General features: G+C 36.2%; 2 protein-coding genes across 3 annotated transcripts; one reads left to right on the top strand and one right to left on the bottom strand.

Annotated features, from left to right (window-relative positions):
* Positions 1-3,837: 3,837 nt before the first annotated feature.
* Positions 3,838-5,198, bottom strand: LOC145903350 (dual specificity protein phosphatase 14-like). The gene is made up of 3 exons (XM_082991427.1): positions 4,956-5,198; positions 4,728-4,900; positions 3,838-4,577 (listed from the first exon to the last, which is right to left on the bottom strand). Exons 1-3 carry the CDS (start codon positions 5,115-5,117, stop codon positions 4,364-4,366), a joined length of 549 nt encoding a protein of 182 aa, XP_082847553.1. The 5' UTR covers positions 5,118-5,198; the 3' UTR covers positions 3,838-4,363.
* A 2,133-nt stretch (positions 5,199-7,331) lies between these two features.
* Positions 7,332-14,658, top strand: LOC145901683 (sorting nexin-33-like). 2 transcript variants are annotated; one of them, XM_082989444.1, is made up of 18 exons: positions 7,332-7,495; positions 7,641-7,727; positions 8,172-8,246; positions 8,318-8,380; positions 8,928-8,969; positions 9,606-9,707; positions 9,819-9,922; positions 9,987-10,077; positions 10,165-10,290; positions 10,355-10,472; positions 10,989-11,122; positions 11,378-11,481; positions 11,794-11,897; positions 12,092-12,169; positions 12,359-12,525; positions 12,841-12,955; positions 13,746-13,837; positions 14,122-14,658. In XM_082989444.1, exons 1-18 carry the CDS (start codon positions 7,487-7,489, stop codon positions 14,176-14,178), a joined length of 1,668 nt encoding a protein of 555 aa, XP_082845570.1. In that variant the 5' UTR covers positions 7,332-7,486; the 3' UTR covers positions 14,179-14,658. The 2 variants fall into 2 exon arrangements, with proteins under 2 accessions (XP_082845570.1, XP_082845571.1); XM_082989445.1 differs by lacking the exon at positions 8,928-8,969.
* Positions 14,659-14,957: the final 299 nt, after the last annotated feature.

Raw genomic sequence — 14,957 nt, 5'->3', positions numbered from 1 at the left:
TTTCTCCACAGCTTTGCCTGGGGGTTTATACTGTTGCATTATTCTTGCTCGAAGGTAGCTAGGCAGCTGCCTCGTGATGTTAAATTCGATTCCCAAACATAGCAAGGTGGATTGCGCGACTAATAACACGTCAAAGTTAAACAAACGTAAAAGAGGAGGCAATTATATAGGCGATTACGCCTACACTTATACAATCACTTTACATAGCGAATGATGTCACGACACTAATGTAATTATCATTCTTTGTCCAAACTTCTGTAGAAGCATAACAAATCTAAAGCTGTAAATTGTATTCAAACACTGTAACTATTTTTTATATTTTACACACATGTTGCCTTACTTTTTTTATTTATATGTTTTACACACACGTTGTCTTGCCAATTTTCAAATTCAAAGAACAAAGGAAGAAAATCCGTGCCTGCTGAAGTGTTCGACTTCACCCTACCACCTCCACGCGATATCCACCATCGACAAGATCCGTGATGGTTCAACAATTCAGAGTGGTTGCATCGTTGGTATGTTTAAGATGAGGTAGGGGAGACATTGCTCAAAATGGTTTTTCGTTCGTTTTAGCTCAGTGAAAATGCTCATTCAGCCCATTTTTTAAACAGGTCTCAAATGTCCGAAGTCACCCCGGTATGTACTGGGGTGACATCGTGACTGGGGATACCTCGGGCAGCAAGTTTTAACAGACTTTTTTGTTTGTTTATTTAACAAATAACTGAAATCAAACTTGGCGCAATAAAATATCATTCAAGCTTTCAGGAATCGGGGCGTGGCCACTTATCGTTTCTACCCTTCCACACGTACATGCTTTGCGTAACTCGTGTACTTTTAACGGCAGCACGGATATCATGGAATTTCGGGTCAACAAACGATTTTTTGTCTTTGGGGCTTTTTCTTACTGCAAAAATTCGATTATTTCATCCAGTCTCTGTTTATTATCTTCTATGACCTGATAATTTTTCATAAAACTCAAAAAGTGTTGTCTTCTCGCGATTTCTTGTCATGATGTCCGAAGTATCCCCGACCACGTGACGACATAAAAATTATTAAAATATGGCTGTATTTTTAAAGGTTACACAAATTCCTCATTGTCCTATCCAAGAATACATATTTGAATACACAATCAACCAAAAATTACTGCATTTTGATTAACTGTGACTGGCCTTACACATACAAATAGAAAAACTTGGTTTCACTGATAAATTGACTTTTTCGATTATAATTTTTTAAGCAGACGTGATTTAATTCCAAAGTTCATATTAACGTTTGATGGAGACATAAAGCTTTTGTAAAAGGGTCTTAACAATACCTAATGGTGACGCAAAATACCTGGTCCGAGGTATCCCCGGTATCCCCTAAATATTGGTCCGCTTTTATTTTATCAAATGAACGGTAAATGTGAGGTATTGATTCAAGTCATTAATTGTTTTGAACAGATTTTTTCAGGTTTCAGCATAAGTTTCAGTCTTTGGGCCAAGTAAGCCATAACCGATTTTTTGCAGTGCGATTTGCATCACTGATTTCCCAATAAAGCACATGACCCAAACCAGCAAAACAGAATGTTTTTGCAGCGAATATGCACATTCTATTCTTCTGTGTGCGGTTCTTCTCTGTTTCGATTGTTCTACCGCAGAAGCTGGAACTTGGGATATCCGTGACCAGCAGGGCAACCGCGTCCATTAGGAGAACTTGGCAATATGGCTTGAGTGGCCGCAACGCTTCGTAAAAAAAGCGCCCGACCCATATACCGTTTTTGCGCAATAAAACCCAGCTATCTGCCATAGCAATTTAATAATCAACAATTTTGGTGGCACTGAAACTTAACATTGTCCACGATTTGAGAGGAAAATCTACATGACTATTCATGTATCATGTCCGCAACGGGTAAAAAAAAATATTTGACTAAGAAGATCTACCTGTGATCAAGTTGGGCGAGGCTTAAAAATTGGTCTGCAACAGTGTTTCAGGTAAAATTCAGCATACATTAAAAAATTCTGATTCTGGCCAAAATTTTATACAACATCGCAAAAGAAAAGTTTGATAAACGCTTCGATGTCCGCACGAGTCTACGCCAATGACGTGAATCTATTGATAAATTTATGACTCCTTTACTTGTACTTGGCGAAAGGCTGCAATTGTTGGAAATAGGAAATAAAAAGTTTCGCATCGATAAAAATTTGATAGATCGAATACAGTACAACTAGTTGTGAACAATAGAGCATGCTGTTGGCAACAGCCACGACCTAAAAACTAAAGCCAGAAACCCAGAGATTGCGTAAAAGCAGTGTAGAACCAACTTTCGTCGCACCATCCAATTTTTCTACAGATGTTGAGCAAGCGCTAACTAAGAACTGGTATTTTCTAGAGTTTAGGTACTGCAAGAACGCATAGTCCCACTCAAAGTAATTTTGTCGAGAAACGCTTGCAATGCCTTTTCTTTTCTTGGAAAACTATTCTTGTCCCCATCAAGGCCCATCCTTGTTTAAGAACACCAACGAGACGCTGGTCGACAAAAAAACATTTTTTCCAGTCGACAATACTTTAAACGCTTATAACTTTGCCGTATCTTAATGGATTTTGATAATTTTTGTACAGGTTGCATGGAATAGCATGAAATTTTAAAAGATCAGAAAAAAATTCCAACGATTTATGAAACGAATATTAATGTACATTGCCATAAAAACTACTTGTATCGCACCGCGGGCACGACTATTCATACACCGTTGGAAACTACATTAAAAACCCTTTCCAACCATATCAAACTTGTCTAATTATCGCATCTGAATGTACGCCTACTGATCGAATATTATTCATAATCATAACCGTCACACAAAAATACACTTTTTCGTTATTAAGTCATTTCACAGATTCGCGGCCACGACTATTCATGCACCGTTGGAAACTACATTAAAAACCCTTTCCAACCAAAATATTTCGGTCAGTAGGCGTTCTTTTAGATGCGATAATTAGACAGGTTTGGTATGGTTGGAAAGGGTTTTTAATGTAGTTTCCAACGGTGTGTGAATAGTCGTGACCGCGAATCTGTGAAAAGACTTAATAACGAAATAGTGTATTTTTTTATGACGGTTATGAATAATATTCGGTCAGTAGGCGTTCTTTCAGATGCGATAATTAGACAAGTTTGGTATGGTTGGAAAGGCCTTTGAATGTAGTTTCCAACGATGTATGAATAGTCGTGGCCGCGGTTCGATAAAAGTAGTTTTGACCGATTTATGACAATGTACATTAATATTCGTTCCATACATCGTTGGAATTTTTTATTTTGTTTCAAATCTTTTGAAACTACATGCCATTCCATGCAACCTGTACAAAAATTATCGTCAAGATACGGCAAAGTTATGAGCGTTTAAAGTTTTGTCAACTGGAAAAAAAGTGTTGTTGACTAGCGTCTCGTTGGTTTTGAGAACCCTATAGCCGGTAAGTATACCAAATAGTTTTTTTGGAATAACATAGGTCTGCACACATTGTGAAAAAGACTTTGAATATGCAATTTGGCCATTTTACAGGCAGTTTAATTGCAATATTTTCTGTTTTAAGCTAGTTAGTCAGAGTGTATTAAAAACTTGTTCAAAAAGCAGGAAGAACTGTAGACAGATTTGTGTGAGAAACTTTTCATTAGTATTTAGAATTATTATCACAAGAAACTGAAACTAAATAAAGTTCCACACAAATATCAGCACTGTTCCTTGTTGCAATCCATAAAAGCACACAACTGTCAACTAATTTGAAAAACTTTTATACAACTTGAAATCAAGGTGTACACAGTGTCAATGCTGTCAAGCTAATAAATGCTGATGTTGGTCTACATGTTGAACAACAACTTTTTTAACAAAACTATCTTCAAGAATTTCAGAATTGTACAAACAAACAAACAATATCAATGAAACTTCCAGCTATAATGTATTTACACATGTCACAAAATCTTGATACATATTACAGAGTGAATGACAAAAACTCTTCAAAGAAAGTTCAAAAACAGGTTAAAGAACAAATATAACAGTGACAAACTTGTGTATAATGAATTCACAGTATGGGTTTGACTTGCTAAAAACTAAAATGCTATTTTCTACGTATGGATAAGAATAACACCACTTTTTAAACACACAAAACATACATGGTTTTTGAAAAAAAAAACTTGATTTAAATCTTTTCAGTCAAACAATCAATTATCAACAACAAAAATCAGAATATAGAATAACTCTAAACCTAAAATTGTCTTCATATAAGTTGGATGTATTCTAATGAATAAACATCACAAAAAAACAACTAGTTTACAAAAATCTAAGTTGCTACTCTTTTATCTAATGCATTTCAACCAAGTTCAAAACATCAAGGTTTACCGTCTACTTCTGCCAATAAAAGAAATCATGTTTCTGGTTTCCGGAGCATAAATGTCAGGAATCAGTCCAATGGGTGACTGAACCATAGCAACAGACTTTTTTCCTCTTAATTTTTTCTCATACTCAATAAGTTGTTTCCAAAATCCTAAATTTGGTCGTATTACAGGTCTACAATGCCGTACATGACTGTGTGCCTCCCTTAATGTCATTCTGCAAAAAAAAATATAGATCTAGTTTATTCACATAGCATTTTATATTGCAGTAGGCAAAATTTATGGCAGTTACGCATAATAACATAAAAACTAACATAACTAGCACAATAATTTAACAGATTTCAATGGAGAATATAGTAATAGTTACCTGTGATATTTCATTAGATAAGCAATGCACAAGGAGGCAGACCTCGAAACACCAGCAACGCAATGAACCAAGCAGCGTTCGCCAGACCTTGATCTACGCTCAATTAAGTCAGCGACTTTGTCAAAATATGGTTGTATTTGTGCGTGAGGAACATCATTGACTGGGACACGAATCTGTCAATTAAACTTGTTTATCACAAATAAACGGACAAAAACTATTGCAGTTTACCACATCAATGCTGCTGTTCCACGTGCGGTTCGGCAAATCGATAGTCGCGTTGATTATGCACTTGATTCTTTTATCAAGTACCAATTGCTTATTTGCCACAGCCGTTCCACTACACAAGTAGAGGGTTGGTGTAATTTCATGAATGGTTCTCCACAGTGACATCTGAAAGCGCGACTAAAAACAAATCAATAAAACAGATGCACAACCGTTTGTTCGGCCCAAAGTATTCTCTTAAGTCTGTGCTCCGTCAGTCAACGTGTAAGCAGAAAAAAAAAAATTTGGGGAAAAAGTTTCGCATGACTAAACAACATTTATATTAATTCTTTGGCATGTTATGAACGGAAGGTTTAAAAGTTTGAATGACTGTCCATTCTAATCCAACTTCTTTGACAATCGATACATATATTTGCAACAGAGCAATGTTTCATAGCCGGCATAATATTGCATTACAATTAACCTAATTTGTTTGTAGAAACACATTTTACTCTGCCTTACCAATATTGCACAACAAACATACATTTACCTTATGTGAAAACAATGGAATTGTAGTGAACACACAATATGTATTTTCGTCTTAAATTAAAAATAGTTATCTCTTACAAAATTCGTTAGAGATAAAGTTATGCAAAAGGAGCATTAAAATGTAAGGCCGGGTCCACACTCACGCTTTGCGCCGGCGGATTCTTTGTTTGTTTCATTGTCCCGAGCGTACGCCCCCACGCCGACGTATAAAGAAACAAACAAACAATCCGCCGGCGCAAAGCATGAGTGTGGACCCGGCCTAACAATTTTTGCGATTCAGATCAGCTCAATCAGACCAGGAATTGAATATTTTACCGAACCAAAGTCCTAAATATATCTAAGCAACACACATAGAATAAATGCGAAGTCGAACGCAATTTTTTAAATTTATAACTTTAATGACCTAAGAAATATTTTATGCCATAACCCGCAATACATGACATTCTGATTCTTTTGTTATTCAACCTAAAACAAAAATAATGTGATATTTGTGCCCATCAAGGGCATCGTCTGGACCTTGTGGAAATAGATGACTTCTATGAAAAAAAATGCCCTAGCTGTTACATGTAGTGGCCATTTTATTACGTTACAACAACACTCAATGAACTTTCATTTATTGCACCATAGATGCGTCCGAATAAAGCATTGGAAACGCAAATCGGGACAAGATCACCATACACAGAAACAAGCAGTAGTGGCTGATTCGTGCTACTAGGAATTGAGCAGAACATGTAAGTTTTTGGCACTCTTATGCCAGGCTCCCGCGAAAAGCGGTGCAGATCAAGTGGGCCGCAACAGGACCCATAACAATCTGGGGAACCCATTGACATTTGTTCCTTCAAAGCTGAAGGGAATGGATTTAGACCTCCCACGAACCAGCATATCATTTTCTCTCAAGGGCCTTGACCTACAGCATGCCCTTTTAAGCCCCTCAATGCCTGACTAGAGTTTTCCACACATTTTCCCTCTAGAATTCTTAAGTTCGACCTAACAAGTGGTACGTGAATAACTTTTGGCAAAAGGCTTTGAAGCGGTTGGCGGGAACGTTTGACAAAAGTGTTTGCTGCGGACAAGATAACCTCAGTAAGTTAAAAACATATTAAAGAATTCGCGTCGTTGCCTTAAAGCAGTGTGTTTTCCAAACAGTGGTACGCGATAGCATTTCAGGTGGTACGCGAGCACCTTTCCGTAATTTGCGGATGTAGTTCGAATTCAAAAAATCGTAAGTGATCTCAAAATGTTCGTTATTTATCCCCCTTGGGTACTGTATTACAAAGTTTGTAACACTGGACTAGTTGGTATACGCGTCAAAATTGTTTTACCTCCAAGTGTTACGCAACAACAAAAAGGTTATAGGAATCACTGCGTTAAAGTTATTAATCCGCTATTTGACCCCAAAACCAGAAAAGCAGCAAAACAGAACCTTCACCTAATATCTGCGGATCTCTCACAGCAAACATAGCGCCTCACAATTAGTAACGTAACAAAACTCCGGATTGATTTATTTGTATATCGAGTACGTGAAGTTACAAATATTACGTTGTACATCAGTAACATTTGTTTTCATACTCTCAAACACGGGTTCGCAATTCTTATCAGAACGCAAGTAATGGCATTGACTGCCCAGTCGGAGGTTTTGGTGATGGCCGAAATGTTTACGGTTTTGGGTCAGGCGAAAGTTTTTGGTTGTATACTTTAATTATCATGTTTATTATTTTGGCTTGTTTATAATGCAACACATTTTACTTTACTAGAAACGTATGGACATCAGCGGTAAAAAACCTTTGGTTTTCGTTCTGCATGACCTGTTGCTTCCCTTCACTGATTTCTGCATTTTGCGCAGTCGCAGTTCAGTTTCATCGATGCAAAGGGAGTTGTTATTTCCTCTCACTTGCATACTTTGCATTAATAGTGTTTACTGTGGTGATTCGGTGGCCCTGCGTAGCAATTATTTATATCCTCCTGTACTTTCCATTTAAGTTTTTCCAAATTTAGTGACGAAGTTCGATATGGATCAGGTTGGTATTTTACATTATAGCCTAATTTGATTGTTGGCAAACAAAATTCATTCAACTTTGGATAAATTGTGCGTGGTAGTATTTTGAAACAGTTTTAAGAATTGAAGTTTACTGTTTGCATGAATCTGTATGTTATTATTTGTAGGTTAAAGCTCTGTATGATTTTGATGGAGACACAGAAAATGGGGAGCTTTCATTTTCAACTGAAGAAATTATTTCTGTTACTAACAAGGTATATGCATTTGAAATAACTCAGTTTAAAAATCTATAGGTTTGGTTTAAATCACGACTTAACACAAAGCAGATAGTAAACTAAAAAGGGGGTTAGTTTAAGCCCTAACCCTTTGATAGGTTTTTCTTTTTTAAAGCTCAGACCATTTTTTTATTGCTTTATATCATAGGCAAGTATGTCAGTGCATGTAGGCCCAATACCTTCTAAAGTAAATCAGTAAATAAATAAATATTATTTAAATGTCATTTTATTCCTTGTTTACTAGTTATAATATTGTTATTCAGATTGAAAAAAAATTCAGTTTGAAAAAACAAATAAGCTAATACATTGTGCATTGGCTGGTTCGCACCCCATTTGCCAAATCTTTCCTCCACCAAAACCACAAGCACTAAAATTTAAAACAAAAGAACCGAACGACTTTGTACATTGCTGTGTTAATTTCAGGATGTTGGAGATGGCTGGTGGGAGGGACAAGCAGCTGATGGAAGGGTCGGTTTATTTCCTGAAGCTTATGTTGAGGTAAAAGTAATACTTGTAACTCTATTTGTTAGATAGTTATATTCAAATAAAAACTTTGTTTTAATTTTTAGAAACTTAATATATCCCAAGATCCACCACCTGCATCAGAGTTACCACCACCACCACCTGAACAGGTGACACACTTAATTATGTTTTTTTCTTAGAAATATGTAACTTTTAAAAAGTTGATCGAGTCTCCCTTATTATTTCTCCTTCAAAATTAAAAACAATAGTCTGAGAATGCTGGTTGTTAGTTTGTGCCAAATATAATTGTTTAGCTGGGGTATAAAAGTAGTCGAACCCTAATTTGGATACTTTTTCCTGCAAGCCTTACTTTAACGGCGATCCTTTTGGTGTTGGTAAACCATCAGTTTCTCATGAGGTAAATTCGTGATGTGCAACTATATTTTCATGAATAATATGTATATATAATTGTTTTTTAAACAACAAACTTTATACATGGTACTTTTTATGCAAGCAATTTCCAGTGGATGATATTTTTGGTTTGGGGTTTAGCACTGCACAGGTAAACTCACACAATATGCCAATTTTTCATGAAATGTTTGAAATAATTACTATATTAATTCCATGTGGTGTGCAAGTGTGATATTGTTATTACCAAGTATGTAAATATGTATAAAACAATTCAAACATGTATGTAATTACAAGCAATGTAATCAGAAAACAGAGGGCAACAATTTTGAGACAATTGGTGATGAAAAGGTATCTGTTTGTTAACATATATGTATATATTTCATATTTTATTGCACTAATTCATCAAACTTTGCAAATGATTGACTAATAATCTAACATACTTCCAGCTTTAAAGGAACTCTCTGCTGTAGATCTGCACAAACTTTGCTCATTTTTATCATTTAAGCAATATTCTATTTTCCAATATTGTTTATTCAAATGCATGCTACTTTATATGTAATGTTGGTGTAATTGTGAAAACACAAGTACTTTAGAGAAAGCAGAGATTCGCAAGTAAAATACAATATTAAGGGGTTCCTGCCCTGGTGTACTAAGGTATGCATGATTTTTGTGTTGCTGCAATTTGGGGTGATCCTCTGCAAAAATGTTGTGCTCTTATGTACCAGTGTGTAATTCTATCATTATATTTACTCAAACCATTGAGCTCATGTTGTTCAGTTGGTATAGCCAGGGTTGAAAGTTTAAAGCTCTTGGAGCATGATTTTTCATATACTGCTTTGACTTATTGGGTAAATTGAATTTGTCACAGCTTCGGCTACAATCCTGCTACTAACAATTTGTATAGTGTTTTTGTTTGTCCTAATTTAAGTGCAAATGCATTGAAATTACCAAAAAATATATATCTAACTATATGATTATTTCCAGCCATGGGGCGACCCAGCACCAACTGAAGAACCTCCACCCCCACCAACTAATGATGCAACTGAGTGGTCAGATGAATGGGAAGGCTCTGGTGTGGCTACTGGTGTAAGTGCATAAAAATTTTGGCAAAGTAAATTAGAACCAAAAGCTTTTAAAAAAATATCAAAATTATAATATGCACACTGATAGTTATCGCAATTTTATTTTATTTTTCAGCAACAAGTTTCACCAACAAGATCTCATCAGTCTCTCGGAATATCAGAAACTTCTCCTGGAAAGCGAACTGATCGTAAAACACAGATTAAAGTTGGAATGAACTTGTAATATAAATTTTTAAATTAAAAGTGTTACTGTGGTAACTAATGTCACTATTGTGGGTCTTAGATTTTCTACATTTACCAAAACTCCAGCAGAGGCTTTTATTCTTGGTGAATACAAAGCAGAAGTTGATGATAATGATTTAAGTGACATTGTGGTAAGTGTATTATTTTGTTCAAAACAAAGTAGGTGTGTTTTGTTTTTGCTCATTCAAACTGTAGTTAGTAAAGAATTTAATTTTTAGCTTGGTGATGTTGGTCCAATGTGGGCAAACACACCTGAACCTTTCAACTGTGCTGTCTCCAACCCGGTGAAGGAAAGCAAGTTTTCAGGCTTCAAAAGCTTCATTGCATACAACATCACACCCTCGGTATGTGTCCATTGTGATTTGTGGCAACAGATCAAGTTTTTCTAAGAAAACTTTCCTCTTCCAGCACACACAGACACCCGTGCAGCGGCGATTTAAGCACTTTGATTGGCTGTATGAGCAGCTCAACAGGAAGTACAACGTCACAATATCAATTCCCCAACTTCCCGACAAACAAATTACCGGTATTTGTTCGAAACTTTAATGCAAAACAGGACAATTGTCCCTTGTCGCCTAAAGTTGTTAAAAAACGTTGTTTACATTTAGCACTGCTAACTGGGACAATTAGGTATTTCATGAAAGCGGATGTAAGGCATAACACGATCAGAACCTTTGTCATGTGTTTGAATAGAGTAGTGTAAGCATCAATGACTGCCTGATAAACCTCGGAAAAGATACTGGAAGGCAATTGTAACAAAGTCGATTTCACTTCCAGCAGCTTGTCGAAATGTCTCTCAGTTGTATGCCTATTGATTTACTTCAAATTGCGGACCCGGTTTTATCGATTTCATTGCTTTGCGACCTTAATTAAAGTGACCATGGAAATGGAAGACTTTCTATATTAATTGTACATGTTGTGGCTAAACGTCCATACAGTTGTTGCATTATTTTATATGCTCTAAACTTTTCTTACAAAATTTGTCTATAGTAGACGAATGCCAACAGACATATCACACAAACAACTTGCGGTTGTTTCGTAGGTCGATATGAGGACGAATTTATCGAAGCCCGTAGAGCTCAGCTCCAGTCTTGGATTTGTCGGATTGCTCTACATCCCGTTGTATCAAGATCCGAAGTATTCAAACATTTCATCACGTCAAAAGATGATGAACGTGTGAGTTAGGGTTTTACCGTAAAAAAAAACAGGAACAACCAAAATAAATATGTAGTTAATTAGTGAGGTTTGTGATACCATGGTGTTACAGCCGGCAAGGTTATTTTATTACAGTATAATTATAACCGTACCAGACTAAACAATTTTAAAGAAATGATTTCAATAAAAATCGTTTTAAACCTGCTTTATCTCACCCCTCTCCAATGTAGGCTTTCGTGACGTCATGTAAAGTTGACAGTACGTATGTTTAAACAGGCGTGGAAAGCAGGTAAACGTAAAGCTGAGAAGGATGAAGCAGTTGGCGGGGCATTTTTACTATGTATCGAGCCACCATCCAACACCATAGATCTTGCAATATCGTGAGTTGTTTTTATCAATCTATTTGTCTCAGCTGAAATTTTAGTGTGGGACGCCTACGCCGATATACAGCACTTTCGGTGACAAAGTTTTATTGATTTGATTTATGTTGGTGGCACGGGTGGATTAGATGTTGGTTAATAATTTCCATTGCAATTTCGTTAACAGTATGCACTTGGACAATGTGTCACAGCCAAGAAAATATTAAATTATATTTTCTCTTTCGATTGACTTTACACACAAGACTAATTGTATGTATGTCAAGTTCAACTAACGTTTTCCTCACTATTTTAAAAGTTACTATTTTTGTTTAGAGAGCAAACGTTGGATACACACAACAAATTTACCCGTAGTATGGACGAATCGTGTAAACAGCTCATGATCATTGGCCAAGATCACATCAAGAACTATCAGGGCGGTAAGAACATTTAACATTTTGTTGATGCTGTACAACTCTGTTAATGTTGGAGCAAATCTGCATTAAGCTTAGAGGGTCATGTCTTTAAGAAAAATTTGTCGAGCATTGAAAATCACTTTTATATGATGATATTGTAAGTGATACAATAACTTTTTTTCTCAGTGAGAAATAATCTAAAATCATTTTTTGTTCAGCTTTCAAGCAAGACCACAACAGATTCGGCTTGGCTTTAAACTCATTGAGTCAATCTTTTGAACTGGATGAAAGACCAGGTAAGAATGATTAACCTGCCAACCGCTTATTTCCTTGTTGAGTGAATGTTTATGCGGGAAGTGTGATGTCACTTGCTTTTCGATCATGTGATGTGACTTTTCAAGCTGAGTTTTATGGGACATTCAAAACACTCGATAAACATAACTTTTGAGCAAACCATGTTTTTGGATTATAATTTTTATTCATAGTCTCGCAACCTCTTACTGACGCACTAAAGCACACGGGAAAAGCATATGAAACCATCGGCAAAATGTATTCGGAACAAGCAAAGCTGGATTGGTATCCCTTTTTAGAAGGAGTCAACGAATACAAAGGTGTTCTTGCAACCTTTCCCAACATTCTCGGCAATGAGAGGGTAATCCATTTAATTTTTTTGTTCAATAAACTGATGCCACCTACTTTTCTTTTTTTACCAATTAACAAAAAACAAACCAGTATGTTAGCCGACAGTGGTCAGTGGTTTTATTTGTGTTGGAAATTGTTTCGGAACTCATATGATATATATCCATAAAATCGAATATCCGTGTAAATTGAAACCTTTTGCAACGAATCTGTGTGGACGTTTTTATCACCACATTAACATTGTCTCAAAATATATAGATTGTGTTTTTTATGTTTGCTCTAGTTTTTTTGTATGACTTTTAAAACATAACGTTTTTATGTTGTGTAGAGCGTTTTGGAGAAGCAGAAAGAGGTACGTCGATTACAATTAGAAAACAAGGTGACTCGAGATGAGTTGGATGACGTATTGCTGAGGACGGAAAAGGTTGTTTACTGTGTGCAAGGTAAGTGGTGTGACGATCGTATACGATCGTACATTTTCCCTTATTGAAAAGTACAACAACAAAATGTGCATTTGTAACAGGTCTTGTGAAAGTCTAATCTACGAGAGATTCCTTTTAATGTGTTTATAATATTAAAAGTAAACATACTAGGGACACGCCATATGGACAAGGATTCGGGTTCCTGCGAACCCAAATAAATTAGAAACATTCGCACGAACCAAATATTTCGTATGTAAGTGTGACATCACCAGTAGTTGGTGGTTTCCATCATGAGCGCAGGTATGTTGCTTGACCAACGATTGTTTTGCTGTCATACGACATAATAATTACAGACAGTTGATTTTCAAGTATGATAAACTTTTGCTTTGACTTGACATAACGTAATAATGCCATTAGAATGATTAAATGGAACGTTAAATAACACAGGACTTGGCTCCTTTGTTGTTAGTTACCCAAACCCGGGCCACCAATATAGTTTTCTTCGCTACTAGTGAAACTGCATTTTTGTCCCGTTTTGTTTGTGCGTGGTGATAAACCAATAGCTAAAACGACTATACTAGTGCTTTTGGCATTAGTAGCGGTGTGCTACCGTTATTGATCATGGGAAAAATCACATAACCTTAGCCGTTGTATCACACATGACCATTATTATACGCTCCAATACATATTTGCTTACCAATCTTGAGCATTGGTCGTGTTCGCATGAATATAAAAACTGTGCTGATATGCTGTTTCCATCCCGCTAGTGTCGATTTTTTGAAGTTCACCAACATGTTGCGTGTTGTTTTAGCCGAGTTGAATCACTTTCAACATTACCGAGTGGGCGATTTTGCAATGTACATGAAAAATTTGCTTAACGAACAAATCTCCTTCCACCAGAGGGTAAGTAATACTATCATGCGTTATCAACAATAGATAATAATGATTGGCTCCCTTTCGTTTCATGATAAGTAATGACGCTTTCGAATGTTTCGATTATTTTATTGAAACTCCACCGGATGTAACAGATGTGTGAGTATATGTACAATACGGTGGAACATAAAACTTACTTAACTTACCTTTTTCACCCTCAGTTTGTCGGTCGCGTGTAAATGTATGCGTGTAAATGTACGAAATAAACAAAAGAAATGTTTCAAATATAAAACGTTTCTATTTCCTTATTAAAGATTATCCAAACTCTTCAAGAAACGGCCGATCTTTACCAAGCGATGGTACCCGAATAAAAGTGCTTTTGGAAAAAATGGTTGATTTTTCGCCGTTTCCATATCATCCGAGCGATACATTGTGTTGTGCAATTGTGCTGTGTTGTGTGTTTTCATAACGCCATTTTAATGATACCGTCAACCTGCTTTTAGATCATTTATTTTCCTATAGGAAGTGACAATTCTGTGATTTTAGTGCAGATTCCAGTTAACGTGCGCCCGTTTTATTACTTGCCAATTACCATGTCGTGCAATCTATCATACTATTTTTCCATGCAGTTTAATTTACTAAGCGTGTGTAAATTTTTCGCTTGAAGAAGTGTTTCACGTTAAGTTTCAACTTTCAACAACAAACAGCATCTCCCTATTTCAGTGTTTTTGTTTTAATCAATTGTTTATTTGTGCTATTTTATGTGCAATGATCTTTTAACCTATTGATTGCAGTTTCATAAAACTTTGTGTACTTCACTTATCCGCTTATAACCATGAAGAAAAATGACCAAAATACAGTTTTTGTGGTATTGGCAGATCAAGTGGTCGCTTACAGTTCATTACTGAATAATTGAGATCTGACACAAGCTGTGTCACTAATCGAGTGTGCGTTTTAGCGCTTGCTCATTGGATTTTAATTATCTGCCATTGAATCCATACGCAAACCGCAAGATATCGATTTGAGATCTCGTTATAAACCCTCTGTCGAAACGGTTGAACGCATAAAAGAATCTTTTTCGAAACCAAGCATGAGCGCAGCTTGTAACTTCTCATAGATTTAGTGAAAAAAAGGCGTAAAACGTGCAGTG

This window comes from Ascidia mentula, chromosome 5 (assembly GCF_947561715.1).
Source record: "Ascidia mentula chromosome 5, kaAscMent1.1, whole genome shotgun sequence".
In the NCBI taxonomy this organism is placed as follows: Eukaryota; Metazoa; Chordata; class Ascidiacea; order Phlebobranchia; family Ascidiidae; genus Ascidia; species Ascidia mentula.
This window is presented reverse-complemented; position numbering and strand designations above follow the sequence as displayed.

Bases quoted from the DNA above. Each gene is read 5' to 3' on its own strand.
- LOC145903350 (XM_082991427.1), bottom strand. From the start codon at position 5,117: ATGTCACTGTGGAGAACCATTCATGAAATTACACCAACCCTCTACTTG. The intron at 4,901-4,955 runs GTAAACTGCAAT...TTTAATTGACAG, and splicing joins GGAACAGCAGCATTGATGTG to ATTCGTGTCCCAGTCAATGA. The intron at 4,578-4,727 runs GTAACTATTACT...TTTTTTTTGCAG, and splicing joins TATCTAATGAAATATCACAG to AATGACATTAAGGGAGGCAC.
- LOC145901683 (XM_082989444.1), top strand. The intron at 8,381-8,927 runs GTGACACACTTA...CAATGTAATCAG, and splicing joins CACCACCACCACCTGAACAG to AAAACAGAGGGCAACAATTT. The intron at 8,970-9,605 runs GTATCTGTTTGT...GATTATTTCCAG, and splicing joins AGACAATTGGTGATGAAAAG to CCATGGGGCGACCCAGCACC.